General features: G+C 46.6%; 1 protein-coding gene across 1 annotated transcript; it reads left to right on the forward strand.

Annotated features, from left to right (window-relative positions):
• Positions 1-13,337: 13,337 nt before the first annotated feature.
• On the forward strand, positions 13,338-14,225 carry LOC100750611 (transmembrane epididymal protein 1A). The gene has a single exon (XM_027413373.2). The coding sequence runs from the start codon at positions 13,338-13,340 to the stop codon at positions 14,223-14,225; it is 888 nt and encodes a 295-aa protein (XP_027269174.1).
• The last annotated feature ends 921 nt before the right edge of the window (positions 14,226-15,146 follow it).

Raw genomic sequence — 15,146 nt, forward strand, 5'->3', positions numbered from 1 at the left:
CTTCCTCAATTCACACTTGCCCCCCAAATTCCAGTCTCTCTGTGGGAAAGGGTGCTGTGGGTCCTCCCCGCTGTGTGTGTCCTGTGTGTGTTCCAAGGCAGGGCTGGGGAAGGTGAAAGGGCCCTGTGTGCAGTTTGGAGAAACCAACAGCATATGTTTCATTAGACAGCAATGCTTGCCGGGAGGGCCGAGGCCCTGAGAAACAGTCCAGGGCCCCAAAGCCTCCCCCACCCCCAACTTGACAAATCTGACCCTTTGACCTCTTGGTGGCAACTTATGAGAAGAGGGATAGGCACTAGGTCTGAGAGCCCCCTTTGAGACCAGACACTCTCCCCACAACACTAATGGGGTTCTCTTATACAGATAATGGCATGCATTTGGGGGACACACCTTCAATAAACCTCCAGGGCCCAGAAGGGACATGATTAGAGCAGCTCTTGACAAAATTGTAGTGTGGTAGAGGAAGAGTCCGAATGCTTTATACCTTTTGATTCTGTAATTCTACTCATGGAAATATATCAAAATGAACCTAAATACCGGCCCAAAGCTTTTTGTACAGACAGCTCTCCTTCATGTCGAAAAGCAAGAGGATGGTTGACTTAGAAGCAACAAGGCAGGTGTGGATGAGTACTATAGACCATCCCCAGCTGGGGCAGCATGCTGCCATTAGGGACTTTTCAATTATATGTGTGAACTTCAGGGTGAGAGAAATGGAACATAAATATGCATACACGGAGTGATCACAGGCGTGTATGATAAGAATAGAAGCCTGGAGGGAAGGAAGCAGGGTGGGCGGCTTTTCTTTGGAAAAAAAAAGGAAGGAAGAAAAAGTGTTATTGATAGATAGTTTAGAGCTATATTAAGGCCCATGGAATAATCCACCCACCAGCCAGCACTAGGGCTGCAGCTTCCTCACTGTTAAGGCCCAGGGGACCCTCCCTCACTGCAACCTAGCCTGGACCCGAGTGAGGATTCCTGACTACAGAATGGGGATTTGGGCTAATGAAGATCTTAAATTCCTGCTCCCCCTCTCCAATGTTGGGATTATAGACTCCTGCCACCACACCCAGCTAGAATACAGTTTTCTTGTTTGATTTTTTTTCTGTTTCAGACAGGGTCTCACTATATAGCTCTGGCTGGCCTAGAGCTCACATCATCTTCCTGCCTCTGCTGGGATCCAAGCCTTGAACCACCACGCTGGGCTGGAGTCGAGTTTTAGCAGCACTTACAAGCATGGTCCTACTTCACACACATGGTCCACTTATGGGTAGCATTTCTAGGCTTGTTGTTTGGTCAAGGTGATGGTGCTAGGGAGATTTATTCACATGGTTAAATCTAGCTCAGTTCATTCAGTAAACGAGTTAATATTTATAAGGAAGCCTAGAGCAGGGTCTGGGACATGATTTTTTTCTACATATTTTTTGTTTATTGCTTATTTTTTACTAAATTTTATTTATTATAAATTTTGGGAGAGGCATGTGCATATCAAGGCTTGTGTGTGGAGGTCAGAGAAAGTTGGCCGTCTCCCTCCACCACGAGGGCACCGGACTTGGTAGTAAATGCCTCCACCCTGAGACACCTTGCTAGTCTTGCTTAATGTTGATTATAATAAGAAAATTTCATTTTTGTTGCAGAGGGGTATAATATTGTCAATTAACTGTATTTAACCATGTGCCATGGTGGCACATGCCTGAGATCCTACCATTCGGGAGGATGACGAATTTGAGGCCAGCCTCAACAACATAGTGAGACTGTCACAAAAACAAAAACAAAAGCAGAAAGCTGCAGTTGTCCTTATCAGAAACCATGTTCTGGGGGACAATCTGGCTGGCATTTTCTCGTGTGTGTGTGTGTGTGTGTGTGTGTGTGTGTGTGTGTGTGTGTGTGTGTTTTCTACAGCATGCACAGACAGCTTGTGCTGCATATTTGGGAGACGTGGCTGACTTCTGTGCTTCAAGTTGCTGCCCAGCCTTTCTCCAAAGTGATAAACAGTGTCAGCAGCCCTGACACTCTCAGTGCTGTGGACTACTGTTTCGATATGGTTTCAATTTGCATTCCTCCAACGACCATGACTTAGAGTTTAGACATCTGTTCATTCACATTTTTGATTCTGTTGTCTTTTCCTGTCTTCCTGTCCACTGCTGTTGTCTTCTTGTTGATATTTATGAAGTCATCTTTATTTTGATGTGTTTATTGTGAAGCTTTTTTTAAAAGGTCTGCTATGTTACCCAGGTTGGTCTTGAATCCTTAAGTTTTCATAAAAAAACACAATATTTATTTATTTACTTGTGTGGGCACAGTGCATGTGCATCAAGGTCACAGACAATTTGTGGGATTCAGTTCTCTTCTTCTATTATGTGGGCCCCAAGGATTAAAGTCGGGTCAGCAGGTTGGCTGTAAGTGCCTTTACCTACTGAGCCACCTCACTGGCTCTTTATAACTAACAAAATGGGCTCTTTTGAAACACAGAAAAATTTTGTGTTCATGTATTCTGATTTTTCTCTCTTTATAATAATTGGGTCAAAATACTCTGTGAGTGTGTGCTTGTGTGGTATGGTGTGTGTGCATGTGTGTATGGTGTGTGCTGTGTGCTGTGTGTGTGTGCTGTGTGCTGTGTTGGGGGGATGTTCTTCTGTATATATGTTTCTCTTATTGGTTGATGAATAAGACACTGTTTGGCCAATAGAGGCAGGAAAATAGGCTGGCCCGGGAAGGCTGTTCAGGACGGGAAATACCCAAGCTAAGGCCTGCAGTAGGACAATGGCATTCTGGCCATCTGGGTAGAAGAAGGTATGTGGGAGACACCGAGGATCAGCAAGAAAGCCACTGTGGCAGCAGCTGAATGGGACACTGTGGGGACCGGGCCTGTGGGCAGAGAAAGAAGGCGGAATTCAACTGCAGGCCTTCAAACACATTTATACCTTTAAAATCTGATTTGTGTGTGTGTGTGTGTGTGTGTGTGTGTGTGTGTGTGTGTGTGTGTGTGTGTGTGTGTGTGTGTGTGTGCTTTTAAAATAGGATTTTCCTCCCCTTCCTCTTTTGTGTCTCCTCCCCTTTGTCTTTTCCTGGATCTGGAAGGGCCAACAGAGGCCGATGATTTGAAAGTGTGATTTGTTGGCTGGTTTTTCGGAGTTTAGGAGGAACCCAGGGGCCTCTCACAGGAGAGGCATGCATCTATACACTCGTGAGTCTGACCTCGTGGTCCCCTCCTCCTGGTTTAGTAACTGTTTGGGCTCTTCATTAGATCCAATTTTAAATATTAACTATAGTCCCTTCCACACCCCGCCTTCCATTATTTCCTCATAAATCTTTGTGTGCACTCCGTATCTTTCTTAGAAGTAATGAATTTCCAGACAAGTAAGTGAAGCTCCCGGTGACACAGCTTGGACATTTTGTGGCCTGCACACCCCCAGGAGGGTGAAAAGCCCGAGGAGCTGGTTGAGAAGGAGGGGACTGAGAAGACAGAGGGACGGGACTGAGGAGAGGACAGAGGCGACCTCCGCATCGCCTCCACCCAGGCTGACCAACGTCCATTCCTCCGGGTCTGTCCCTGCCTGGCTGCCCGCGCCCTGTATCCCGAGTTGAGGACCACCCAGATCCTACAGCAGGGACTTGGTGCGGAACCTCAGAGAAGTTCCAAATCCTCCCACTAGAGGGCACAGGTGCGCTTCGCAGAACCCAGAGATTGGGCGGAGCTTCTGGTCTGAACCAGCCTACTGGGGTGCGGGGAAGGACCTGGACCCTCCAAGCACCTCCTCACACATACACCCATGCACCCCGGAGACTACAGGGGCCAGGTCCGCAGGAGCTGAGCAGCCCTGCCAGCTGATGGGGTGACATGTCAATCACCGTCACATTCTGCGCTTGCGGTCTTTAAGCCTCTCTGGTATTATGTTCTGAATGGTTCCTTTCTCTGATTGTTAACTCTTCTTTTGACTTCTTAGCTGGCTCCTTCACCGTTCTGTATCTATACAGTTCTATATCTAGGTAGCTCATTTCTTTAAAATAATTAAGCATTTTCATTCCTTTTACATCCCGACCTTAGTTTCCCCTCCTTCCTCTCCTCCCGTCCCGTCCCCCTCCCCCTGCCGCCCTCCCCCTCCATTCTGTCCTCCTCTCTTTCTGTTCGAATAGGGTCAGGCTTCTCATGGGTGTCAACAAAGCATGTCATATCAAGTTGAGATTGGACTAAGTGCCTCCCTTTTATTTAAGGCTGGGCAAGTATGGAGAATAGGTTCCCAAAAAGCCAGCTCAAGAGTTAGGGACAGGCCCCACTCCCACTGCTAGAAGTCTCAGAAATAGACCAAGCTACACAACTGTCACACATATGTAGAGGGCAGAGGTGTGTCCATGCAGGCTTCCTGGATGTTGGTCCAGATTCTGAGCTCCTATGAGCCCAGGTTAGTTGTTTCTGTGGGTTTCTCTTTGATGACCTCAACCTCCGGGACACATACGATCCTTCCTCCTTCAACAAGGTTCCAGGTGGGTAGTTCATTTTAAATGTTGCTTCCAGATTTTCCATATCCTTACATAAAAATGTAAATCCTGCCTTTGTCTCCATGGACACAGCATCACTTCACTTAGCCTGTATCGAATAAGCACAGCAGCTGGGATACTGGATGTGTGTCTGTCCAGAATGATGTCTGTCCATTCTGCCTCCTGGGTTTTTTTGGCTTTTTGTTTGTTTGGGTTTTCTTTGTGTGTGGTTTTTTCCCCTCTCTCTCTAATATGCTTTATGTGCCACATGCTATCCAGCAATCTATTTGGAATTTATTTTGAGAACTAATTTAAAAGAGCATCTTCCTTCTCCCAACACCTGAGGGCACCAGGCTACCTGGAATCGGGCTTGAGAGTGTTCTGTAGACCATTGGAGTCAGTCCCCACCCCCATGTGCAGACACAGCCCAGGGCAAAGGGTCCACTTTGCTGGATGGCAAACACATCCATCCTTTGGGTTCCAGCAGCCCCTGCAGAGCGCGGCTCTTCTCACACAGCTCAGACACGGTGGCAGGGGCGGGCCACAGGCACTCTGAAATTGAAGCTTGGCCTGGGAACTGCTTCCCCCATGGATGATCACACTGCAGTACAGTCCCCTCAGGTTCTATTCCTCTACTCCTCTTTTTAAAATGTTCTTGTTTCTGGGTGTCACACACCTTTAACCCCAGCACTCAAGAGGTAGAGACAGGCAGATCTCTGTAAGCTGGAGGCCAGCCTGGTCTGCATATAGTGAGTTCCAGGACAGTCAGACTCTGTGAGAGACCCCGTCTCAAAAAACAAAACAGAACAAGATAAAATATCCTTCTCAGTTTGTGTCCATCGTACATGACGATGGGCTTCCATACGACACTTTCATACGTGTGCGTAATGTTTGATCACCTTCATCCAAATTACCTGCTTTTGTCTCTTCTATTTCCATGGATCGCCTTCCCCTTGTCAACTAACCCCTGGCCCTCCTATGTGTCTTTTTAAAAACAAAGACCCGGTTTTCAGTGCTAGTGTCTCTTGCTCCTGTGATCGTTTTGGGAAGGACAGCTATCTCTAAGTTTCTGGTTGCTGGAAGCAGAATACAGGATTTCTTCACCCTGTGCTCTACCTCTTCCTACTTGAACTTGGATTTTTGTTGTTGTTGTTGTTCACTGTTGAGCTTCACAAGTGTACTGCAGAGAACAGTGCAACATGGAAAGTAATCTAGAAGCAGCCACTAGAGATTGCCAGGCCTGGGCCCTGCACTCAGCCACTCTCCTGTCTCCTCGGTTATCTGCCCACATAGCAGACACCTCTGGTGAGGTTCTAGGAGTCCATCCTATCTGATGATCTGATACTGACCTCTTCAGAGAAGTCCACAGATTGCTCTGTGAGTGAACTTCTCCTACACAAGCTACCTGGGAGGAGATGTGTTATTTAGCAGTCACACTGACACAGCCAGATGCCCTCACCATCAGGCCAACTCCGATTCTCTTAACTGTACTTACAGGGTCTCTCTTTGTCTGGTCTCATGTGTCCCTCAGCTGTGAGCTGATTTGTACACCTTTAAGATTCTGTGCACATGTCATCCTTTCCCTTGTCTTGTGATTGTTCTCATTTGCCTAAGCTGAAGAGGTTTGAATTCTTCTTTTTCTACTTTTTTTTGCATATGATTATTGGCACAAATTCATTTTCTTACATTTTTCATTCATTTCTTCTCCTTTACCCATAGCCCTATCTTCATTCTCTTCCCTCCAAAGGTAACAGACATATGTTTGAATGTGTTCTTGTTGGTAAAATGTGTATTGTTGATGATGTGCCCAGGTAATATTTTCTCAGTTTTCAACACCCAACCATACTGTAAACATCTCTCGTGGAATGTCTGACCTCCTAATGGCGGGAACTTGGCTGCCCTTGGTGCTCCTCTGCAGAAATTTATTGCCATCTCTGTGTTCCCTTATGGGCCTGGATGGGGATTTCCTATGGAGAGAAGGATTGCTACAGCAGAGGCAATGCCCATGAAAGACTGACTTCCAACCCCGGAGAGTCAGCCTCCTTTCCACCTACTCCAACAAGGCCACACCTCCTAATCCTTTTCACAGCCATCTACGCTTCAGTGATTCAAGATTGACGTCTATGGGCACTAAGTTCTTATGGCTTAACGTCAGCAAGCTTCCCAACAGAGGCCAGTCAACACACGCAAATGCTGAGTTGTTTGTATCTCTCTAATTTCATATGCTTATCAGCTTAGATTTCTTATCTGTTTGCCTGTTTGTGGCTTGCCCACTTTTCTTTTAAAAACATTTACTTGATGTGTATGTGTGCATGCCTGAGTGTGTCCATATGCCACGTGAGTACAGAAGAGGGCATCGTATCTTCTGGAACTGGAGTCACGGATGGCTGTTAGCCACCATATGTGTGTTTAGGAGCTGAACCTGGGTCCTCTGCAAATCAGTAAGCACTATAAACCACTGTCCATCTCTCTAGCCCCTTTCCATTTTTTTCTATTGCAGTTGCTATCTTAGTCACTGTTCTGTTGCTATGAAGAGGCACCATGACCATGGCAACTCTTACAAGAGAAAGCACTTAATTGGGAGCTTGCCAACAGTTTCAGAGCTTAGTTCATTATCATCATTTCTGGGATCATGGCAGCAGGCATGGCCGGCATTGTACTAAAGACATAGTTGAAAGCTACATTGTGACCTGCAGGCTGAAAGCGAGAGACACTGGGCCTTGGTGTGGGCTTCTGAAACACCAAAGCCCACCCCCAGTGACACAGTTCCTCCAACAAGGCCACACCTCCTATCCTTCTCAAATAGTGCCACTCCTTGGTGACTAAGCATTCAAATATATGAGCATATGGGGGCCATTCTTAGTCAAACCACCATAGTTACCAAGGGTTTTTTCTTACTGTTCTGTAAGAATTTTGTGTATAGTCTAAAGCAGGGTTTCTCCACTTGTGGGTCACAACCCCTTTGGGGATCACATGGCCCTCCTCAGAGGTCACCTAAGATCATTGGAAAACACAGATATTTACATTGCAATTCATAACAGTAGCAAAATTACAGTAATGAAAAAGCAATGAAAACAATTTTATGCTTGGGGGTCACCACAACCATATTTAGGGATCCCATTGTGTGGGGCTAAACGACACCTAGAAACTACAAACCTGAACTTGGCTAATAGTTAGGGCTCAGAGACAGCTGATAGCCAAAGGGTCCCGACAAAAGCCAGAGAAGCCTGGGACTCTTCTCAGGACCAGAGGTCCTGCCCTACAGGAATGCGGTCCTACCAAGGCACCTGAGGGGAGAGGCAGCAGTACCATGGGAGAGATGAGGAGAAGTGGTTGGTTCTCTCACTTCAGCCTTGCTGAGTTCTCTGGTCTTTCAGGGACAAGCAACAGTAATGATGGTCTGGGAAGACCCTGAGAAACAGGCCCTACTCTCCACGCTGGGGCATTCTTCTTGTTACATGTGTGTTGGCTGTAGTGAATCAACATGACCAGCACACTCTGGGGCATCAATGTAGAGTCTTGGCTATAGATGTGACTGTTCAAGGCCTGGGTAGTGTGTTGGTCAGCACCCAGTCGCAGAAGCTACAGATGAGGGTGGGTCCATCCACTGGGAACTCTACCACCTTCTGTTGACAACTGGCCTTCAGTTTTAGGGTAGAGTTTGGCCTGCAGGACGAGGGTGCCCAAGATGAGTAGTTCTTTCGCCCCTAGTTATACCCTCACCCCATGATAAACATTTGTTTTATTTTATTTATTATGTATACAGTGTTCTGTCTGCATGCTTGCCTACATACCAAAAGAGGGCATCAGATCTCATTGTGGATGGTTATGAACCACCATGAGGTTACTGGGAATTGAACTCGGGACCTTTTGAAGAGCAGTCAATGCTCTTAACCTCTGAGTCATCTCTCCAGCTCCCATGATAAACATTTGAAGATGCCCACAGATAGGTAGACTGGGGTGTCTTAAGATCTAGCTTGGCTTCCTAGCCCACAAGACTTGATCTTTTACTCAAGAGGCTATTAGGCTCCTGGCAGGCTTCTCTGAAGGTTACCGGTAAGGTTAGACTCTGACAAATGTGAGCTCAGAAGGACATCTGCTAAAGAGGGCATTTTGGGAACAGGGCAGGTGTGTGGTCTTTCTAGTCTTATGTGACTGCCCTCTGGGTATAACCAAGTCTTATTTGCATGTTTCTCATCAGTGACAATGCGCTGGTGTGTGCTCTTCTCTTGACTGTATTTTGAAAACACTAAACTAACCATACGACATCTGACTTCTGCAATATAGGCCTGGGTGGGTGGGGAAACACTGTAGAAATCTGTAACAAGATGTGGGAGGGGAAATAGCTGAACAACACACCTGTGCATACAGTTGTGGAAGGGATCCTTTGTAATGAGTCTTTCTCTGTCCTACCAGACACTCCCAAATAATCACACGGAGATATATTATCAATTACGAAAGCCTGGCCCATTGCTTAGGCTAGTTCCTAACTAGTTCTTATAACTTAAATTAACCCATTTCTGCTAACTTAAGTGCTGCCATGTGGCTCATGGATTGTTACCTCTTTTCCTACACATCTTGCTTCCTCTCCGTTTGGCTAGTGACCCCTGCATCTCTGTCTTTCTTCTTCTTCTTCTTCTTCTTCTTCTTCTTCTTCTTCTTCTTCTTCTTCTTCTTCTTCTTCTTCTTCTTCTTCTTCTTCTTCTTCTTCTTCCCAGTATCCTCTGTACCTGTAAATCCTGCCTAGCTATTGGCTGTTTAGCTTTTTAGTAAACCAATAGCAATGACACATCTTCACTGTGGAAAAAAAGATAATTGCACAACGATCCTTTGTTATTTAGTTTATAATGTAAGCTTTTTAGAGAAGCATAGTATCAATACAGAGAAGTACGCAGCTTAGTGACTGCCCCCTAAATTGCCTGTGTATTCAGCATCTAATCAGGAAATGGAATTTTATTAGAATCCCAGAAATAACGTCAGGATTCCTCTAAAAGGGAGAGAAATTGATCAATTCAGTATTTAGTTGTTTTTTTTATTTGGAACATTGAGCATGGAGACATAGATGGATGGCTGAACATGTCAGGGAAGTCAGGGGTCAAGCTTAGTTAGACCTTAAGAATCTTGTAATACCACGTCATGAAGAGGCCATCCCTCCCCATTGCTCTGTCATCATGGAATCAAACCTTCGACAAATGAGCTTTGGGTGACATAGGAGATTTAGACCATATCAAATTAGATCAGAAAGCTTTCACCTCAGGCACTCTGTGGTTTGTGTGTGTGTGGTGTGTGTGTGGTGTGTGTGGTGTGTTTGTGTGTGGTATGTGGTGTGTTTGTGTGTGGTGTGTTTGTGTATGTGTGTGGTGTGTTTGCGTGGTGTGTGTGTGGTATATTTGTGTGTAGTGTGTGTGTGGTGTATTTGTGTGTGTAGTGTATTTGTGTGTGTGTGTGTGGTGTGTGTGGTGTTTGTGTGGTGTTTGTGTGGTGTGTGTGTGAGTGTGGTGTGTGATGTGTGTGTGTGGTGTGTGTGTGTGGTATATTTGTGTGTAGTGTGTGTGTGGTGTATTTGTGTGTGTGTATGTGTGGTGTGTTTGTGTGTGTGGTGTGTCTGTGTGTAGTGTGTGTGTGGTGTATGTGTGGTGTGTTTGTGTGTGTGTTGTGTTTGTGTGTGTGGTGTGTGGTGTGTGTGGTGTGTTTCTGTGTGCTGTGTGTGTGTGGTGTATGTGTGGTGTGTGTTTGTGTGTGTGATGTGTGGTGTGTGTGTAGTGTGTTTGTGTGTGTGGTTTGTGTGTGTGTGTGGTATATTTGTGTGTAGTGTGTGTGTGTGGTGTATGTGTGGTGTGTGTGTGTGGTGTGTTTGTGTGTGTGATGTGTGGTGTGTGGTGTGTGGTGTGTGTGTGTGGTATATTTGTGTGTACTGTGTGTGTGTGATGTGTGTGTGTGTGTGTGTGTGGTGTGTTTGTGTGTGTGATGTGTGGTGTGTGGTGTGTGTGTGTGGTATATTTGTGTGTACTGTGTGTGTGTGTTGTGTGTGTGTGTGTGGTATATTTGTGTGTACTGTGTGTGTGTGTTGTGTGTGTGTGTGTGTGTGGTGTGTTTGTGTGTGTGATGTGTGGTGTGTGGTGTGTGGTGTGTGTGTGTGGTATATTTGTGTGTACTGTGTGTGTGTGTGTGTGGTGTGTGTGTGTGTGTGGTATATTTGTGTGTACTGTGTGTGTGTGTGTGTGTGGTATATTTGTGTGTACTGTGTGTGTGTGTGTGTATGATGTGTGTGTGTGGGTGTGTGTGTATGATGTGTGGTGTGTGTGTGTGTGCTTCTGTGTGTGTGTGTGTGTGTGGTATATTTGTGTGTACTGTGTGTGTGTGTGTGTATGATGTGTGGTGTGTGTGTGTGTTTTCTCTTCTTCAGCTCTAGGGGTCACACTCAGAGCCCTGCAGCACTGTTGGCTAGTTCTCAACCACTCCCCAGTATTTGCAGCCTCGAGAACTTCTTTAAAACAGAGCTTTCTGCCCCTCAGTGTTGAGCTCCTGCACTGACCTGAGGTAACTCTCACATTAGGGTTGGGATCAATCTGCTCACATAAGCAGGCAGGCTCACAGTCAGCAACCGCTCCGCAGCTTCAGTGGGTGGGTGAGTGGCCCTCGTCATGGTCATCAGTAGAATCATGGGGGTCTTATTCTTCCCTTTTCACTTTTTAATAGTTTTGGTAAATCTCTACAGACATAACATATGTCCCTCAAACCATTCTAGGCAAACAGTTAATGGCAGAAAGTACATTCACATTGTTGGGTACCCATCACTACCCTGTATCTCCATATGCCTTCATATTCCCGGGGAAACTCCACACTTATCAAGCAATGATGTTACCTTAGGGTTTCTACTGCTGTGAAGAGACACCATGACCATGGCAACTCTTATAAAGAAAACAAGTAACTGAGCTGGCAGCTCACAGTTCAGAGGTTCAGTTCATTATCATCATGGCAGGGATGATGGCAGTGTTCAGGCAGACACGGTGCTGACTACATCTTGATCAAAAAGCAACAGGAAGTCAATTGCAACACTTGGAGAAGTTTTAGAACTCAAAGCCCACCCCCACAGTGACACGCTTCTTCCAAACAAGGACATTCCTCCTAATATTGCCACTCCCTTTGGGGACCATTTTCTTTGAACCACCACAGAGGCCTATCCCCATCTTCCCCAAGCTCCTGGTGACCAACATTCTATTTTTTGCCTCTAAGAATTTTTCTGATTTAGGGATCCTTCATAGGAAGAACCACAAGTTAGGCATTGTGGTTCAAGTCTGCAATCCTAACTCTTTGGCGGCTGAGACAGGAGGATCTCTGTGAGTTCAAGACCAGCCTGGGCTACATAGTAAATTCCTCACAAGCCTGTGCTATAGTGTGAGACCCCTCCTCAAGAAAAATAATTGAGCTGGGCAGTGGCGGCGCACGCCATTAATCCCAGCACTCAGGAGGCAGAGGCAGGTGGATCTCTGTGAGTTCAAGGCCGCCTGGTCTACAAAGTGAGTTCCAGGATAGTCAGGGCTACATAGAGAAACCCTGTCCCAAAAAGCAAGCAAATTGAAATCCTATGGAAGTTATCCTTTTGTGTCTTTAGGAGAAGTCCAAAAGCATAAATACTTAAATCTAATCCCAGGCCAATTAAATGAGAATTTTGGAGGGTGAATCCTGAGCACTGGAGGTATTACTAAAGACTCACGTGATTCTAATGGTCATCCAAGGAAAAAAGTGATTTGAGTCCGACTTACTTCCGTGAGTCCCTCCCTATCACAAACATAACCCAGCACCTGTTAACAGGTCTCCCGCCACGTGTGTGTGTGTTTGTTATAGCAACACAGCTGTGATTTGACCTCACTGTCTCTCCCAGGCCTGTGGTTTGGACGCTCACTCTCTGCTTGCTACCTTAGGAGACTGTGGATCCTCTAAGAGGTTTGCTTGGCTGGGAAAAGTAGGGGACAGGCCATGAAGCTCACCGTAATGTGAACAGCCTCTGCCACACTCCTGCGGCTGAGATCTGAGCTGTTGACTCAGCCCTGTTCCCCTACCACAGTGGGCTGAGCCTTCTGAAACCTAGAAGCAAAATAAATCTGGCCTCCCTTAAGACATGCCTGTCAGAAACGATGAAAGAGCGATTTGAAAGTAAATCATATGAACAGCTCCATGGTAGCAAAACTCTGTCTTCCTCAGCATGAGATTCGATAATAAAGCGACATGGAATGGGTCTTAAACAAAAGGGGTCCCTTGTCATAAAGTCATTCATGGATTTAACTATGTGTGCACCTGTGTGGGAGTGCCCTAGAGGACCAGAAGAGGGTGTCAGATCTCCTGAGCTGAAACTGCCATTGCCCTTACCGGCTGTTATGAACTGCCCCGGGTGGGTGTTAGGGACCGAACTCAGGTCCTCTTCACTGAGCCATTTCTCCTGTCTGCCTGCTGAGGGATTTAAATGAGAGAAATAGTTACACTATGCCTGGCATCGGCCGACAGTAGCAGAGGCTGTCTGCCACTCCTCTGTGAAAGCCCCTTTCCTCTCTCGTGGGGCTTAATGGAAGGAAGGGCAAGCCAGGTCTGCCGTGGTGGCCCTGTGGTACAGAAGCTGAACTCTTAGCCCAGCACACTTCAGTCAGGAACGTTCTGTGATGACTGAAACCCACATCACTCAGAGGCTCCACCCTGGGAGTGGCTCAGACATCGGTGATGAGGAGATTCTTACATGTGGGTGGCAGGGCCAGGCTGCTGGAAGCCCTGGGAACCTCTTGTGAGGCTTTTGGCAAAAGTCAGTGAAGGTGTGTGTGCCTCAGCTGCTGGCTCTTGTCCTGTCAGACTCAACACACACAAACGCCATGGGAACCCTTGAGGGACACCTGATGCCAGGAGTGGGCTTCCTTCTCTACTCATTGTACTACTCGGTGCTAACATCCTTGGCCCTGCTACGGGAGCAGAAGGTCCTCAAGCACCCCATGCTCCCGAGGAAGTTGTGCGGGCACAGGCTGTTGCCGCAGGTATCGTATGAAGCATTGATAAAGGTGCTTATGGGCACCTTAACCGTTGTTTGTGAGTTGTTCTACCCCCCAGGGGAAAATCGTCTGCAGATGATAGATTGGAAGGACCCTCGGCGGCCATTTATTTTCAAAGACAACTGGCAGCATGTTACCATGTTTGGGTTCTTTGCTTTCAGTGGTGTGGTGGACTTGGTGAGCCAGTCACGGCTGGTGAGAAGCTGGGGTGAGAAGCTGGAACACGCAGCCGAAGCGCTGGCTTTCTATGTCCTGGTAGTGTTGATGGCAACCCACACCGAGAACAAAAGCTCCCTAGAGATCCGAGTGCATCTTCTGTTAATGGTGCCGTCCTTTTTGCTTGCTCTGGTGACCACTGTGGAGGTCTGGCTCCCCAACCATCCCCCAATCTGGATCCTCAAGTGTTTGCTGGGGCTGGTGTTCAGCAACTGGTTGTTTCAGATCTGTGAGATGTATGTGCCGCTCACTGGACAACCCTGGCGGTCAGACAGCCCTGCAGACCGTGCTTTCCTAAGCGTCTTCTTCTGCTGGTACATAGCCTTTTCGATTGCCTTGTTCATTGCCGTCTATGGCCTCTGCAGCCTCTGGCACTGTCACTACTCTTCATGGAAAAAGACTCCTGGGGCTAGGTACCAGCGGTGCCGGATAGAATCCAGCTGTGAAGAACTAGAAAAGCTCAAGGCAGAAGCCCTGCTGCAGGATGGAGTTGTGTAGAAACAGAAGCTGTCTGGAGTTCTATATGCACAACCTGGAATCCACAGCATAGCTTCCTTCCCCAGGAATAGCTTCCTCTCCCTAAATAAAACTTCTAGCTCCAAAGATGACTTCTTGGTTGTCACTTTGTTCCATCCAGGTCAGTGTCTTACCTGTTTCCTTATCTATATGGTTTCTGGTCATTCGAATGCAAAGATCAAAGCAGCGCTTTCCTGTGATAGCTTTGGGTAGCTTTTCTTATAGAAGAAAAGAAACTTAAACTGAGTGTATCCACTGACTACTGAGAAGGGATTGGTCACATTGACGAGGAGTCAGGTAGTTTACCAATGGCTCAGGTCAGGAGAAGAGTCTGGGGAGGGATTCTTGAAAGTGGTTGTAATAAGGTGATTAAAACATAATTTTAGAGCTGGTGAGATGGCTCAGTGGGTAGAGTCACCTGCCACAAACCTGAGGACCTGGGGTTTATTCCTGGGTTGCACAGTATAGAAGGGGAGACACGACACTCAAAAGTTGTTCTCTGACAATTCGGTGGCACACATGCCACCACACACACACTAAAAATAATAAGATGTAATTAAAATGTTGAAGCAAATTTAAGAGCTGGGGATGTATCTGACAGGTAAATTGTGGGCCTGGTGTGCCTGGGGCCCTGGATTCAGTCTCTGGCCATGCAAAATCAAAAAAGCAAACAAAATAATTTGAAATGACTTGGTTTTGGCTGTGATACAAATCAACTTGTTCCAACTCCACCAGAAATTCTGTTGTGCATATTATACCCTGTGTGAGTGCTTCTGGGGAGAAACTGAAGGAAAAATTGGATCTTACTTGAGAATGGGAGTGGGGGAGAAAAAGCTGTGGAGGGTGGGTGGGTACCAATGATCTCTGTGGCCATTTCCAAATGAGATGCAGGCACCCAACATC

This window comes from Cricetulus griseus, chromosome 4 (assembly GCF_003668045.3).
Source record: "Cricetulus griseus strain 17A/GY chromosome 4, alternate assembly CriGri-PICRH-1.0, whole genome shotgun sequence".
NCBI lineage: Eukaryota > Metazoa > Chordata > Mammalia > Rodentia > Cricetidae > Cricetulus > Cricetulus griseus.